We start from the raw sequence: 17318 nt of genomic DNA, 5'->3' as shown, positions 1-17318 counted from the left end.
AACATACTTACAGAACATTTTGGGAGTTGGTTCATCATTGAATCTTGGAGCCATGCTGGTGCAGTGGTTAGAATGCAGTATTGCAAGCTAATTCTGCTGACTGACAAGGGTTTGATCCTGACCGGCTCAAGGCTGACTCAGCCTTCCATCCTTCCAAGGTCGGTAAAATGAGGACCCAGATTTTTGGGGGCAATATGCTGACTCTGTAAATTGCTTAGAGAGGGCTGTAAAGCACTGTGAAGCAATTTATAAGTCTAAGTGCTATTGCTATTGGCAATGTTCTGTTTTTGCCCATTCATCTCTCAGATTAAAACAAAAAGTAATAAAATGTCACAAATGTTCTCATATCATTTTTAATATTATTTGTGATGATTAAAAAATCTATCTTCCTTTTCTTATGAGAAGTTATCATAAACCATGACAGTTCCTCTTTAATTCTATTTTTTACAACCATTGCCCTATAAAATCCCCTATATTCTCATTCATTCTCTTGTCTGTCTGTCTGTCTGTCTCTCTCTCTCTCTCTCACACACACACACACACACACACACACCAAATCACCATTATTGCTATTTCTTTCCAGATACCAGGCTGGTCAGATAGCATCAGTGAGCCCTTGAACCAGTCCCTCTAGTCCAAGTCCAGCATTGCAGCTACTATGCTACTGCTACTCTACACCAGTTCTGCACTATTTTGTCACACCTCATCCAAATAATTGTATTACAATTTTATGCCTTTAAGAGAGAGAAGGAAGCATTTAAGCCGGAAACATAACTTAGACAAGAAATGGCAGAAATGGTGTGTCAACACTGTAAACACTGGATGTCCCCGCTCTGACAACTGATGGAAATTGCAGCCATTTTCTCTTTGCTTTTAACATGCTTTTTCTGGTATTTAGAAATCAGGTGCAGAAGGGGAGGCGGGTTGGGATAAATGCTCAAGCTCAGGTAGCCATAATAATACACACTCCTTTGTGAGAACCCAAGGACAAACTGATAACGTTTTGGCGGGTTGAGCTGGGGAGAAAGCTCACGTTTCAGGCTAATTGGAGAATGTGATTTATGACAGCTTATTGGGGGTGGGAATTGGACTTTGTTACTTTCTATCAGGGGAAGGGAATTCAGTTTTTGGGTTCAACTATGTAGTGCTGATACTTGTTTCCTGAATAAAATGTTCTTTAAGGAAGAATTTTTGCCTTGAAGTTCTTTTGATAGGTTTCATCTATCGGAACCATGACATGGTGATTTGGCGTATATATATATGAACATGCTGGATACTTCTCCATTTACATTCATATAGTGGTCATTTGCTCTGACAGTAAAATATTTCATTTTTATGTGGACTGCCTAGCCACTTCAAAGTAGCAAAGAGAAATAAGTTGATTTTTGATTAACAAGTGATAAATTATTTTTAATAAATAAATTTTAGTTGTACTTCTTTTTCTCCTACAAGATTCTCATTTTTATACCTGTTTTGATAAGGTTTGTCTCTTTTAAAAAAAATATCAGGGGCATTCTTCCCCTTTCATCTGTTGTAAACCAAAATCAGCTCTGCTTTGGAAAAGAAACATGATTTGAGTTTACTTTAGGAAGATGGTAGTTGTTGTGGGTTACTTTTTTAACTTTTTTTTTTTACTTTGGTGTTAACAATTCTGTCCTGGTCTCATTTTCAGCTTCCTCAGGTACACCTGAAGTTCTTCCTACAATGAGAAGATACATCCGCAGTTTCTTTGCCTGCAGGCAGTGTGCAGAACACTTTGAAGCGATGGCAGCTGAGTCTATGCATGAAGTGAAGAACAGGGATCAGGCTATCCTGTGGCTTTGGTCAAGGCACAACAGAGTCAATGCCCGCTTGGCAGGTGAGGATTCTGCTCCTGGAAGTGGACTTGTTGACCATTTTATCCAGCAGATATCCTGTTTCTCTAGCAATATATAGGCTTTCAGAAGCTTACATAGTTGTTGGATTTGCCTCAGAAGAATGGCCCTCGGAGCTAAGTTGGTATGGAAAGAGAACAAGCTCACCCATTGAATTTCCATGATTGAGGGTTGACTTTAACCTGGTCTCCACGGTCTTAGTCCAACATCTATACCACACTGGCTGTGTCATTGGACTCCCAAGTCTTTTGGGAGCTGGACTCCATAACATCTAAAAGAGTACAGCTTCCACCTTTGAAAAAAGTACTCAGTGTAGGAATTTTAAAAGAACTTATAAGTCAGTGGCTACAATAAGGACAGCAACTCCATTGTTAAGCACTGTGGTCATTAAGCGAATCACCATGAATCATTTAGTATGATATGACCATGACCATGATTTACAATTTCCTGCCGGCTTCTCCATTGACTTTGGATATTGGAAGCTGACTGAAGGTTGCAAATGGCAATCCCATAACTGTGGGATGCTATGGCCTTCATAAATGTGCGCTGGCTTCTAAATGCCCAAATTGCAATCATGTGACTGCAAGAATTCTGCAAGTAGCTGCAACTTCAAGGACCAATTATAAGTCTCTATTTTCAGCACCATCATATGGCTGGTCAGCAAGGACTACCTGTATATTCTGACTTGAGTTCCATAGAACATAGAATAACAGAGTTAAAAGGGACCTTGGAGGTCTTCCATTCCAATCCCCTGCTCAAGCAGGAAACCCTATACCAATTCAGACAAATGGCTGTCCAGTCTCTTTTTGAAAGCTTCCAGTGATGGAGCAGGTAAATAGGGATGTGGTGGCTCAGTGGGTTAGGACGCTGAGCTTGTCGATCAGATGGTCGGCAGTTTGGCGGGTCGAATCCTGAGTGCCGCATAACGAGTGAGCGCCTGTTACTCGTCCCAGCTTCTGCCAACGTAGCAGTTCGAAAGCACGTAAAAATTGGAAGTTGGAAACGACTAGCACGCATGTGCAGGGAAACCTTTACCTTAGTGATGGAGCACCCACAACTTCTGAAGGCAAGCTGTTCCACTGGTTGATTGCTCTCACTGTTAGGAAATTTCTTAGTTCTAAGTTGCTTCTCTCCTTGGTTGGTTAGCTAGTTATCTTGATTAGTTATCTCCCTTAGCTTCTTTTTACAACAGTTGATTGCTTCTGTCAAAAGAGAACTGTACTCTATCTCTGCCCCCCAATAGCTTCCTCTTTTTGTCTAGAAAATTTGATTTCAGTTTACATGGCAAAAATTTCAAATATGAAAACTTTCATTTTAAATATTGTTCTGTAGTTTTCCTTGAAGACAGTTGATTTTGAATGTGTATCGGGGAAATTGAACATAAGTAGTCTTGACCTATAATCACAATGGAGCTCTAAATTTCCACTGCTAAGCAAGACAGTTAAGTGAGTTTTGCCCCATTTTACGATCTTTCTTGCCACAGTTGTTAAGTGAATTACTGCAGATGTTAAGTTAGTAACACGGCTGTTAAGTGAATCTGGCTTCCCTACTGACTTTGTCAGAAGTTGCAAATGGCGATCACGTGACCTGGGACACTGCAACTGCCATAAATTGCCCTCCGGGTGAAATTCAAGGTGCTGGTTATCACCTATAAAGCCCTACATGGCCTGGGTCCGGGATATCTGAGGGAACACCTGCTGCCGGCATCAAACGCCCTTCGCCCAGTGCGCTCCCACAGGGAGGGTCTGCTCAGGGTCCCGCCGGTAAGAGATTGCCGGCGGGTGACACCCAGGGATAGGGCCTTCTCGGTGGGAGCGCCTGCCCTCTGGAACCAGCTGCCGGTGGAGCTGAGAACTGCCCCCGACCTCCGATCATTCCGCCGGGGCCTGAAGACCTGGCTCTTCGAGCTCTCGGGCCCAGACTGAGGAGAAATTTTTAATTTGGGGTTCTTTTTAACTGACTACAGGGTCAATTTAATATTTTTTAATTTGGTTCTTAATTTTTGTATTTTGGATTTTTAATTCCCTGTAAACCGCCCTGAGTCCTCAGGGAATAGGGCGGTATATAAATATAACTAACTAACTAACTAACTAACTAACTAACTAACTAACTAAATAAATAAATAAATAAATACATGCCAATTGCCAAGCATCCACATTTTGATCATAGAGAGGCTTCAACAGTTGCAAGTGTGAAAAATAGTCAGAAGTCACTTCTTTCAGTGCCGTTGTAACTTTCAATGGTCACTAAATGAATGGTTGTAAGTTGAGGACCATCTGTCATAGCTTGTTTCTAGAACTGGTTGGCTTGGTTACCTGTTCATTCTACACTTTAGTGCAGTTACCTTCCAGGATGTGCTAGCCTTTTTAATAGACACCTCTCCTCCACTGGATCTATTGCTCTAATGCTGGGGTCTGAATTGAAAAATAGACAGTGGCCAATTGATTCTGTATTGTGATGGCACAAACTAAAGATGATCAGAGTTCTTGATAGAAGAAGCTTCCTCATCTTTATTTGTTAGTTTGCACTCGGGGACTGATTGAGGGAGAGATTGTTTCTTGATTTAGATAGTTCCAATTATAAATGGAAGCATTTTTGAAACACACATACACAGAGAGAATTTTTATTTGACTGAGTTTACATGCTGCATCTGTTTTGCTGTCTCTAAAACAAAATAAATATTTTTTCTTTCTGAGAACGCTTTGCTTAAGAACTCTATTAGGCCCAACAGGCTAGCTTTCTGGCTTGCGGAGTCCTCTAACTCCCTCCTTCAGCAGCCCTGAGGAGGCTGCCATTTGAAAAAGGGCACCTCATCACCACCCACCATGCTGAAGAAAAGCCCCCCCCTCCTTCCCTATAAAAGGAGGAATTGTAGCAAATGTTGTGAGCAAGAGAGAGAGCATTGTGAGTTGACCCTGCCCGCCATAACAAAAAATTCACTGAAGAATACTTGGATCAGAAGGGGCAGAGAGGGTCAGACAGTAAACACCAATTCTTGTTGCCAGAGAGGAGTCAGCAGCTGGTGGTTTTGAACCAGCGACTCAGCTACTAAATCTTCTTCATCTTTTCTACTGGGGGCTTCTAAAGGCTGACACGTGTCTTGAGAGGACCTTCCTCCAGGACTGCTGCCCAAGTGCTGTGCTTTTCACCGACAGATGCCATCCCTTGTTCTACAGTCCTGTTTTCCCTGACAGGAGGAGGAATAGGTGACTCCCCTTGACAGATGATTGTGAGAGGAGACTCATTGACCAAGCAGAGAATCAAAGGAGTTATTTACTCTTTGTTTCTCTTGGGGTTTCCCACCCTCTCTGTCTATCCCTAGAGTCATAATCTCTGATCTTCTAAGGCATAGTTTCTTACTCCCTTTACACAGCTACCCATCCATACATTTATTCCTCCAAGCCCAGGGTAAATAATAACCACTAAACAGGCTAAATCCTCTTCAGAATTTCACCAGAGCCTTTAGAAGATGCCCGTTTAAAGTCAGTCTCTTAAACGTTTTGGACTGTCAACAGTCCAAGGGAATGTTGATGGCAAATCTACTAACCATAAGGTAATTGCCCAATGAATGTAGACAGCAAATTCTTTATTGTAAGCATTTACTAAAATTATTATGTTATATTTCAGATATCCACAAGTTTCCACAGTTTAAATCTTTCTTTGTTCTTCTCAGCAGATTCTCAATATAGAATGCTTGTCTGCATTTTGGAACGCAAATTCCACAAATTCTGAGAGTGATCATATCCATTCAGAATTAAACCAACTCATTTCATCTAATTCAGAAAATCAGGGTCAGCCCACTAGGTAGACCAGACTAAGAAATTGACTCCAAAGAAAGACTGAAATTACTTTGACTGAAACTGACCGTAATAAAATAATCTTATAGTCTGATCCTGCTGCACCTTCTTCTCCTTCTTATAATCTGTCGAATTTCTCTGGACTTAAAAACTATTTCAGCCCTTTTTTCCTGAATAGAAGCTCTTCCATATGTCTATAAAGGTCGTGTTCCTTTTCCTCTATAGTTAGAGATAAAAGGTTGACTTGATATAATTGGGTGTATTTCAAATATTGGATACTTAGAAATGATAAAAACTGGGTATCCTTTGCATGCCCCATTCTGAAAAAATATGGGGAAGCAAAAGTTGTTTATTTATTTACTTTTGCTTTTTCAAAACATTTATATGGCCATCCAGTTCAAACAGTTCAACTATGAGTGGTGTATAAAATTCAATTAAACAAAAATGCAAAAGGAAAACAGTACAGGTAGTCCTTGATTTATGACCACAATTGAACCCAAATTTTCTGTTGTTAAGTTAGACATGTTAAATGAGTTTTGCTCCGTTTTACAACCTTTCTTGCCACAATTATTATGTGCATCACTGCAGTTAGTAACACGGTTGTTAAGTGAATCTGGCTTCCCCATTGACTTTGCTTGTCAGAAGGTTGCAAAAGTTGATGCCATGACCTGGGGGCACCGCAACAGTCGTAAATATGAGTCAGTTGCCAAGCAGCTGAATTTTGACCATGTGACTGTGGTTTTGACCATGCAACAATGGTGGTAAGTGTGAAAAGTCACTTTTTTCAGTGCTATTACAACTTCGAACAGTCACTAAATTAACTGTTGTAAATCGAGGACTACTTACATGTGCCACTAAAACAAAATAAAACAGTTTAATGGTTTGTTGTATTTCACCAAATGTGACCTCGGTTTATCTTCACTCAAGTTCTTGGATTTTAACTGCTTAAAGTTCTTACTGTAGTGGTCCACTTTGGCAAAGGCAAGTCAGATGTTAGATAATCTACATGGTGCTTTTTTCCCCAAAAACAACAACAACAACCTGGCACTAAGAAAAGCTGATTCATTTCTAAGATAGAATCATGCAGTTTTACTTTTGTAAGTGAAAATAATAGTATTATTTCCATAATGATCTGCTGCAGTCATTCCCCCCCCTTAGGAATAGCTTATAATTTAAATTTTGGAAGTTCCTTGCTTGCTTTTGTTGTCAGAGTAGAATTATCTATATATGCATATATACTATATATCTATAATAGACATAATAGATATAATATTTCACATTTCACAACCCATAAGGTTGGACAGGACAGGATAGCACCTTCAGTCAACTCACTGAATTGGAACATAGAAAATATTGGAAGGCTTGTAATAACAAATGAATAAATAAGGTTATTTTTATCAGTTTTTTCATCCAAGCTTTTACATCCTTATCAGGAGATGGATTATTGAAGCAATTTTTCTGCAGAATTTTTTTCTTGGCTAAGAACCAGGGAGTTCAAAAGTTTGCACTGCTTTCAAAGTAAGCAAATATTTTTTCTCTTCAAACCTGTTTCATTGTCAACCATTTTGAACATGCTTTTATGGAAAAGCAGCGTTAATATTTTGATGCGTACTTCTCTTCATATTTTATGTCACAGTTACTGAAAACACAGTAAAAATTGTTGAAAGCATTAGCTTTCATAACTATTTCCGTAAATATTTAGAGACATCATCTTTGGGTTATCTTTTAATTTTTGAAAATGAATTAGCATTGATCAGCTTTTAAAGCAAATCACTATATACTAGTAGCAGTTTTATTTAAGATATGTTTATAATTAAAGGAGAAACTTCCTGACAGTTAGAACAATTAACCGGTGGAACAACCTGCCTCCAGAGGTGGTGAATGCTCCAACACTGGAGGTTTTTAAGAAGAGACTGGACAGCCATTTGCCTGAAATGGTATAGGGTTTCCTGTCTGAGCAGGGGGTTGGACTAGATGACCTCCAAGGTCCCTTCCAACTTTATATATTATTATTATTATTATTATTAAATGCAGTACAGATAAATAAAATTGTACACCATATACACCAACACCATTGTAGGAAATTAGCTAATGCAATATAATAATCAATATAAATGTTACCTAATACTAGAAAAACTTTAGTATAATCTACAGTGAATAATGAGTTAAGTTTTCTGGCTTCATAAATGTCCAACATAAAGAAGCATTTTAAGGGCTTTTTAACAATAAGGTACTGGATGCAGTAATTAGTCATAAGTCAAACCAGTCATTTATAGACTAATTAGCTTGTGAATATTGATGTGTATGAGAATATTATTTGAATATTCATGATAGTAAGACTTTCATTTTTTTGTTCAGGTACAGAAAGTGAAGATCCCAAATTTCCCAAGATCCAGTGGCCTCCCAAAAGTTTGTGTCCTTCATGTCATTGCACCTCAACTGATAGTTCTTTGCAGGATGGGAAAAAGTCTATGTGGGATGAGAATCGAGTCTTGATGTTTCTCAAATGGCATTTTTCTGAAAAAAACATTTACATGGATTCTCCCCTGGAGCATCAAAGAAGAAATGTTCGAAATGTTGCTCAACAAAATCATGAAGCTGAACGGAACCTGGAAGGGGGAGGAGGAGGTGAAGAGAATGACCAAGACCATCAAAAGGAACCAGATGAAGACAAGAAGGCAGAGCAGCTAGAGGCAGGGAAAGTGGAAAAGAAGAAATATGATTTGGGGAAACCTGGTTCTCCAGAGTGGCATAAACCAAGCATTGTCAAGATGAGCACAAAGGCAAAAGAAATGGTGGAGGATATTGTTGATCTTGATACATTTAGTGAGCAGCATTTTAAGAGCAAAGCCTTGAAGCTGGCAAGACAGATTAATGACAGAGAGAGGCGGACTAAGAGGGACACTCGGCTGTTCCTGATGGAGAATGAGGGCCACCACTCACTTGATTATATTAGAGAGTCCCTGAGGCACAAGAACTTGGGAGCCAAACAGTTCTCTGGCATCCAAGTGGAAAAAGAGAATACTATGAGGGGAAACCAGTGGTTCTATATTCTGGGAATGGGTTTCTCCCGGTTGGATGTCAGCTTGTGTGTGCTCTTGTATTTGCTTTCTTCTGTCTGCCTGTTGGGCATGTACACCTTCTTTCGCATGCGCAGGGGTTACCGCAAGGCCCGGCTAGGCTACTCATTGACATGAAATTGAAGCAGAGGTACAGCAGCCATTAGGTAATGGAAGGGGCATTTGATGTGGTGATCTTTCACTAAACTAACAATTCCTATACTGAATACACACAGATGAAAGAGTACCTAGTGAACAGACTGGTCTGTTTTGTCACAGTTGCTAGATCCTTTATATATATTTGTACCAGAATAAAATAGCTGAGTGTAGTGACAAAAGGGGCATGGGGTCATATTTCAGAGCACACCGTGACAGGCTGTTTGTCTGAGGAATCGGGGGCTCTTTATTGTTTTGGTTTGTGGTGATGGGAGAGGATTAATAAACGGAAAAGATTCAGATCTCATTAGATAAATGTAGTACGATCCTCTTTTTAACAGTCAGAACATAACATAGAAACTATTGTTGTTTTAAGAGGAAAAAAAGCATGACAAGTTTAGGACCAGCAACAAAGTTGTATTTCTGAAATCTTTGTGCCTTGTGTTTTGAGGTATGTCCAAGTCCTGTAACATTATGAAGAAACCTTATGGCCTAGGTATACAAAAAGCCTAAAATACTGTGCTCGAGGATCTCTTGAACACTTTCAATCTGTTTTCCAAAGCTTCTGTGCCACTATAAAATTACACTTAGTAAAGCCAGATATATGGTGTTGTTTGCAAATGGCAGTAATCACGCAAACAAAAAAGAATTAGGTTCTCCCTTCCATACCCATCTAAGATATAAATTGAGGGAGTTTGCTTGCCCTTCTGCATGACTTCTTGGGGTCCTGCATAGAATATACATTGCTATACGTTGTATGTATTTCCCATGCAGCCCAGCTTCTTCCCTTGATCAGATGACAGAAGGCAAAACAGCCCTTAAGGTTTTTGAACTTGAACTCATGGTGTAAAGAATTAAAAGCAGCTGGCAACAAGTTCGGGTCAAGACGGTGCAGTGGAATAGATAGATCAGTATGAGTCAAAACCTCCTAACCAGGGCAGCAGTTTTTACTAGCTGCTATCTTTGTTCAGTCCTTTTGCTGCGTCCTTTCTCTATATATATATCCTGGTAGCTTCAGATTTGATGTCATTCCCCTTTTCTATCCTACCCTGTAAACTTACATCTGTTCTAGTTTTTTAACCAGGTGATCTTCATATTTTACTTAATAGGAGAGAAGAAGTGAAAGCAAAGATGCATTTTTTAGGAGTGCATCTATCTCTCCCTGAACCATGAGTTGATGATTTTTGATATCATTAGAATTATCCCTGTTGGGGCACCTGCATTCAACTGGAAAGAGTTCTGGAGGAGAAGAAATTAATCAGGACCTCTAAGGATCCTTTTGGCCATTGGTTTGATTGCTGGTGATTACTTTCTAAATGTTTTTCAGCTGCCTCAGTGTGGAAAGAATAGCCTAGTCTAGTTTAAAAAGAAAGAAGTTATTGATAAGTCAGATAAAGAGTTAATCTAGCAAGATTTCTTCACTGGGGAAGAAAGATAAGACTTTAGAAGGTAGAAGACAAATGATACACCTAGGTGTCTAATAAAGACATTGCAAACTCCTATTCATTGCAGTTATCTGGTGCCATTACCCTAGGACAAGGATGAACAACCAATTCTGGGAGTTGAACTCCAGAGATTGTAATTTTACCATAGTTGCCCATCCCTATACTTGGAGGAAAGTGACTAGTCTAAAATGTTGTATGTTGACAAAACATCCAAAGTGAATTAATCACTAGCATCCCTCAATTTCTTAGATTTTTCCAGCTCATCAGGAATTGAATTTCTCATCTGGCTGAGATCAGAGAAAGCCATGGTCTGAATTTTAGGATCATATTGAGCTTGGTTTGGGAGCTTGAATAATTTAATCCAATCTTAGATAGCTAGAATCTGTAACGCTGATGTCAGTTAGTTGAAATGACCAGTATTTTACTCTTTTTTTCAAATAATCTTATTAAGAATTACAAGTAGGAAAAATAAAAACTAATACAAACTATGAAAAATATAAAAATAGGAAAAAATACAAAAAAGAAAGGAAAAACAAGTAACACTCCCCTTCATCTTGGCAAGTAAATACAATTTCAATAGTTTAGGACTATTTCTCAGTTCATCTACTCTATACAGTCATAACTCATTTGTTCACTAGAAAACAAAATTCAAAAGCTTTGCCATTTATTCTTTGTCAGCAAAAGTCCAGTAAAGTCCAGATATCACTAATTTTCTATTTTATGCTTGATTGAATAAGCCAACACTGAATTTTTAAAATTCTTAAGTTTTAAACCCTTTAAATATAGTCCCAGACTTTAATTGGTCTCTTTTGTAAGTCCAGTAAGAAAAAAGTTATTTTTATGGTTAATTGTACATCATTTGGCAGTGAAATATCTATCAGTTTCATTTGCATATTCAGTATACCTTTATATATTTTGTCTGCTTGACACAGTTAAGTCCACATTATAATTTCATACTTATCCATTGTAGCTTATTCTTTTTGTCTAACTTCATTGTCCCATGTTCCATCATATCAAATAGCTTTGAAGACCAATATTCAAAAACTTACATTAAGCTTGTTGCTCCGTTATTTATTTCTTTGTTAACAAAATAAATGTATTATCCTCTAGCTTCCTCTGGTGTCAAACCTTCATGGTCCCATTATCATGTTTCCTCTTTAAAAAGCCCAAACAATCACCAATTCCCGCAAGAAGAATTCTTCTAATTAATTCAAAATTATAATTCCAAGACTATCTGGACTTTTAATCCTTGTTACCATTCCAAAATCATGTTCTATACATTTTTTTGCTGTTTAATTCAAATGTTAATATTTTTCCAGAGCCTTTAAAATGACATTTAAAGCATCTTTCTCCAAGGAGAAGGCAACTCACTCAATGAATATAGCAAATATTTTCAGGACAATAAAAGAAATAATTCAAAAAGTGATTAAGAAATGAGGGCCAGGCAGGCTTTATGTCTTTAAAAGGCATAAAGTATGAGCTTGATAGTTCAATATCCCTCCTCTTTCAGCCACTCAACACATAAGCTGACCACAAAACAACCATTCCCTGTGATCTACTCACAAGGAGGAGCTGTCTGGAGTCACATGGGTTATCTCAACAATCTCTCCTTCCTCCAGAGAGATTTTGTTGGTCATTCAGCAACAAATTTCCTCGTACACCTGGTCCTCCTGCCAACAGAATGTTTCTCAATCTCAGGAACTTGCTGTCTGGACTTCAACTCACAGAATTTACTAACCAGCTTGCTGAGGTTGAGAAACACTGGCCTAGACTAAGTTTCATTAGATGGTAGTATTTCAAATGATATGAACTCTGATATAATTTAATGCTGTAGAATATTTAAGGCTTCCCTTGGTACTTTCTAACAATTATGTGCCATATGACTATGTGTCTGAAGTAATAGTATGGTTAAAATAGAGAACCGAAGGGTCAGTAAAATTACTACCCCCAATTAAAATGTTATGGTCTGTGGGTCAAAGACTTAACTAAATGTTTACTATGAATCATATTTGCACTAAATGAGAAACACTAGACTTTCACAGGTAGCATATAGTTCAGACCAGCCTGGTTCTATATTGTAGAAAAAAATTTCTGAGAGTTTTGAAATACAGCTTTTTGATAGAACAAGATATTTCTTTAATTGTAAATTGCCATTGCATTCTCTTATGGTTGTTTAATGTTTGTTTAATAGTTGTATGGGTGGTCAAGGTAAGATGTACTCTATACTCTATATAATTCAAATTATATAAATGTCTTTCATAGGCTCTGTGGTGAAAATGATGCTACCATTGCCTTGTTTCTTGTCTGTTAACATAATTGTAGTCTTGACTATTAATTTATTCAAGGGACAGTAGATTTGAAAGACTATTCTAAAAACCTGTTAATTATTCTTTGCTATCATCTGTTTAAGAGGTTATAATTCGGTGTGCTTTTTAGTCAGATTTTAATAGCTAGGGTAGGAATTAATTCTTCTACTCTCATGGAACATAGGACCATAGGACTCTCAAAAACTGTGTATTGCCTCAAAAATTAATTTCAGAGTTCCTCAAGTCCTATTTAGTACAAATTGTACATGTATGAGAGTATGTGTGCTTGGACAAGGATGGGGAGTTTAAATGATTTACCAAATGCAAAGGACTAATACAAATAATAGAAGTATTCCTAATAACTATGTATTCCTTCTTTTCCCTTTATGAGCAAAACTTAGAACAGTTTTCTTCCAATTCACACAGAAGACTATTAGAAGCTGGAATGTATTCTATTGATCAGATGTATCTTGTAAACGGCCACTTGACTATCCTATGGTGACAATAATGATGTCTTCTTCATTCCTTATAATGTAAAATGTGGATGAGGTAGGTAAAATGAGGACCCAGATTGTTGGGGGCAATTAAGCTGACTTTGTAATAATGCCGCTTGGGGTGTGTGTGTGTGTGAAAGCCCTAATAAGCAGGCATATACATAGAATGAAGGCTACTGCTAAGCTTGTAAGCCGCCCTGAGTCTTCCGAGAAGGGCGGGATATAAATGGAATTTAAAAAAAAAGACTAAAAACCAAAATCACAGAGTAGGCCAATAAGATTAAATAGTATGTCCTTCTTGATCAGATACATCTCTGACTCCAACTAAATAAGAACATAGTACTGAATGATGTTGGCTGGTCACATTCTGCTTCATAACAAATGTGGTTGAGACTGGGATGGAGGATGGGGAATTACCAAGCCACATATTAGTGCCAAAGACTGACTGCCCAATAAATGAGTAAGTGTTATAAGTATAGTCTACACTGAAGTTGCTAATTAAATGATCTTCACAAATATGCCTTATGTTTCCCAGAATTTCTGTGGCAGTCTACCTCAAAGGTCATTGTAGAGATAAACTGTCCTTAACCATCTTGCCATATGATATAACAAATTTGTCTGTTAGATTTTCTCCTATGCTATAATGCTGGTTGCCTTGTAAAGGAACACTGAAGGAGCCACTTTAAACAGGAATGAAGACTTTTTGGTCAGCTTTTACTTCTTTAGAGCCATGTGAGGCTGGTTTATGGGTCTAGGACAACTCAGCATGGCCAATTCACCACAGTTAATTTGCTGTGGCCAGTTCGCTGCAGGACAACTCACCACAGGACAAGAGTTACATTAATATCAAAGAAATGGTGGAATAAAATCATTAAAGAAAGGATGTAAAAGGAGGGACAAAATGAAATGTGAATGATAAAAATTAAAACATTTTAAAAATTATTTTAAATACTTAAATTGAATTGTTGAATTATCTCACAGCAAGTTGCCCGCTGGTGAGTTGGCTGTAGCGAGTTATCCCATGGCGAGTTGGCCGTGCCAAGTTGTCCCATTCCACTGGTTTATTGCATTTTCTTTGTATTCCACCATGCTGCGTGGAAATGGTCCAAGAAGCCTCTGTTTACCCAAATTATTTGACCTAGTGGAATAAATTTATTTTTGCTAATAAATAAATGTGTGTATGTAGCTGTGTATTTGCTTTATGTTTCTAAGATTATGATACATTGCACTGACTAGTGGGAAGGAAGTGGGAAGTTTATAAACTAAATCATACACACAGGCACAGACACACACACTGAGAGATTACACAACTATTGAGTTTTTTCTAAAATAGATTTAGAAATAGAAATTGAAGTTACTCCATAAAACCTGGTATAAAATTCCTTTGTACCTTTAAATTTTGGGGGAAAAAACCGATTTCTTTTGTTCTTTCTTTTTAAAAAAATAATTTTGTTAAAGATTATAATTGCAATAGTAACAACGTGCTAAAGAACTAAGCTAAACTAAAGACAGAATGGAAAGAGTAAAAAGTACAAAGGAAAAGATAAAAAGAAAAGAAAGAAAAGATTGACTTCCAACTTTAATCACAACTTGTGTAAACAATTGAGTTTAATTCATCTCTTAATTTGCAACCAATGAGCTCTTCATCCTGTGGCCATCTCTTACCTATAAGCTGACAGTTTTACCGTCAGCAAAATTCCATCAAGAGTTGTCAGAAATTACATATTTTAACCTTGATCAAATAAACCAACTTTATATTCCTGCCTTTTACTGTACTCCTGGCAATCTTAATCTTTAGTCCTTTCAAGAAATGCTGTGGAACTTGATTTCATTTCTTTTTTGTCCCTTCTCACAAGATTCATCCAACCTTTCAACAAATCTTTTTTGTAAATCCAATATAAAAGAATTACCCAGATAGTTCTTATTTTATTTTTTGTAATTCCCTTTTAATTTTCAAAGACATCTTTTTCCATATTCTTGTAGCCTGTCATTTGTAGAGCCACTTTCTGTGTCAACTCTGTCAGATGAAACCTATTCCTTGTCTGCCATTCCTTTCATAACATTTTTAGACACTTCTAAAAGCAAACATTGCTATTGACATTGTTACTATTAACTTCTGATTCCATTTTTTCAAAAGTGTCCTTCAGTATTTCCAATGCTATAATACAGAATACAGTATTGCATCATTCTATACTTGTTAATCAGGTCTATGTCTAGTTCCCTCTAATGTCCAATTTTTAAAATTTAGATATCTCAATTACATTTTAGAAAAAATCAAAACAAATCCCTTTTCCCATGGGAAGGATTATTTACAATTAATTCCAAAATCTTATTTCGAATTTATCTGGACTTTAATTCATTTAAAATTCTGCAATCAAAGTCTTAACTATTTTCTGTTTATTTCAAACATTTAAAAATTAGTAAAAATGTGTAGTTAAAACTTTTTTTCATTAAGGATTTACGGCAGACTCACTGGTTGCTTTCAGACTTGTTGATCCAAAAGTCTCAAATAGCTGAAAAGTAGTTAAGAAGCAATTTCCAAATGCAATTATAAAACTATATATGCAAACTTAGTACCCTTTTTAAAGGCATCAGTTACGGAACTTTTATATTTCAGACACAATACAATTGATACTGTAGCTGAATTTATTCAGCAACGCAAGAAATTGGACTGCCCTATGTGCCATTTGTCTCCTACCCAATAATGCAAAAGGGAATATTAATTTTGAAGCAGGAAATTTTAGTTCTCTGGATCTTGTACAGCATTTTATAATCAGTATAATATCAGACTTTTCTATCTCTTGTGTTATACGATGGTACTGAAACGGATTACAACACTGAAATTCTGAATGTGATGCTAAGAACGTGTTTACAGGTTTCTTTGGTACATTCCATGCTCTATGATCCCCACCCCCAGATGTTTTCTTTCTGTGATTGGACAAGGCCACCAGAACGGTTATTGTATGAAAGAGCATCTTCTTTCATCACTGCCATCTTCTCCATAACATGAAGTGTGAATTCCAAAGGGGCCTTCAGTCCTAAAGCTCAGAGAGGCCTATAACACAATATTAATGTAGTATATATGAAAAGAAGATGACAGGTGAGAGTTGCTAGCCTATCCTAGAATATTACTTTCATTAGTTTCCTTGATATCAATGCGAGGCTAGAGTAGCAGGAAAACGTATCCTGCATGATATTCCAAACAAGTCATTGAGATGTTAGAGAAGTGACATTGTTAGCACATTAAAAATGGACATTGTTTCACTGGGGGAAATGTATTTTATGATAGCTACTGACAAAGCCATATAAAATTTAAGAACCTAAATTTTACTGTACTCCCATAGTTTATACTGCCGAACATGCTAAATAAAGTAGAAGAAGCCTGTCTTTGTCAGCTGGATCCTGATAGAGATCTTGCAAGCAGGGACATAAGTGTAAGAGCCCTTAGAAAACATGAGCTGTGTGAATGGCTATTTATTATCAACCCTGAATGTATCATTTTGCCTTTTTTATAAGTGCCTGGGCTCCAATATAATAAGAGGAAGGAAGCCTGTCCGTTTCCTCTCAGTTTCTACCACTGTGCATAATGTTATGTATCTAATATCTCCTCTTCTTGCTAATTTGTAAATTATCATCAAAAAGAAATTGTACCATTTCCTTGGATGCTTTGATGGCCTACACCTTTTCTAGCTCTCCAGTAGCCTCTCAGAAGTTGGGTTAAAACCATGCACAATATTTTCTATATGGCGATTCCTTGGATTAGCATAAAACAAGCAATTTGTGTCTCTCTTTGTATTCATTCTTAATAATTTCCAGAAGAGAGTTTCTGCTTTCACGACACCTATACACTGGAATAATGTTTCACCAAAGACCACAACATTTCTTTCCTGGTTGAATCACTGTTGAGCCTATCACTTTTTGCTCTGGAATGCATCGCTTTACCCTAGTTCACACTGAACTGCATTTCCCATTTTAATTTGGAGAAATCTACTATTTTGTTTTGAGCACTCTAAATAATTTGTTGTCCTTGAGGAATTTGATCACCTCCTCCTTGCTCACATCCAGTGTGAGAGAAACCCCCAATCTCTTTCAGTGCAGAATGTTTCCATGGTGGGAGCTTTTCTCCCTTGTGCATCCAATTTACTTACTTTCAAGATAACTGTCTGATTGTATGGAATGTGATGAGT

General features: G+C 37.4%; 1 protein-coding gene across 1 annotated transcript in view; it reads left to right on the top strand.

Annotated features, from left to right (window-relative positions):
* The window catches only part of QSOX1 (quiescin sulfhydryl oxidase 1), a gene marked incomplete at its 5' end in the record, with an annotated part of 74358 nt that extends 60048 nt beyond the window's left edge, over positions 1-14310 (top strand). The window contains 2 exons of the mRNA XM_081324165.1: positions 1673-1858; positions 8030-14310. Coding sequence (XP_081180291.1) covers positions 1673-1858; positions 8030-8868 — 1025 coding nt within the window. The 3' untranslated portion in view covers positions 8869-14310. The remainder of the gene's footprint in view (positions 1-1672; positions 1859-8029) is intronic.
* Positions 14311-17318: the final 3008 nt, after the last annotated feature.

The sequence above is a fragment of the Vipera berus genome, assembly GCF_964194415.1.
Source record: "Vipera berus genome assembly, chromosome: 3".
In the NCBI taxonomy this organism is placed as follows: Eukaryota; Metazoa; Chordata; class Lepidosauria; order Squamata; family Viperidae; genus Vipera; species Vipera berus.
The sequence above is the reverse complement of the archived record's forward strand: the minus strand, read 5'-3'. Positions and strand labels throughout refer to the sequence as shown.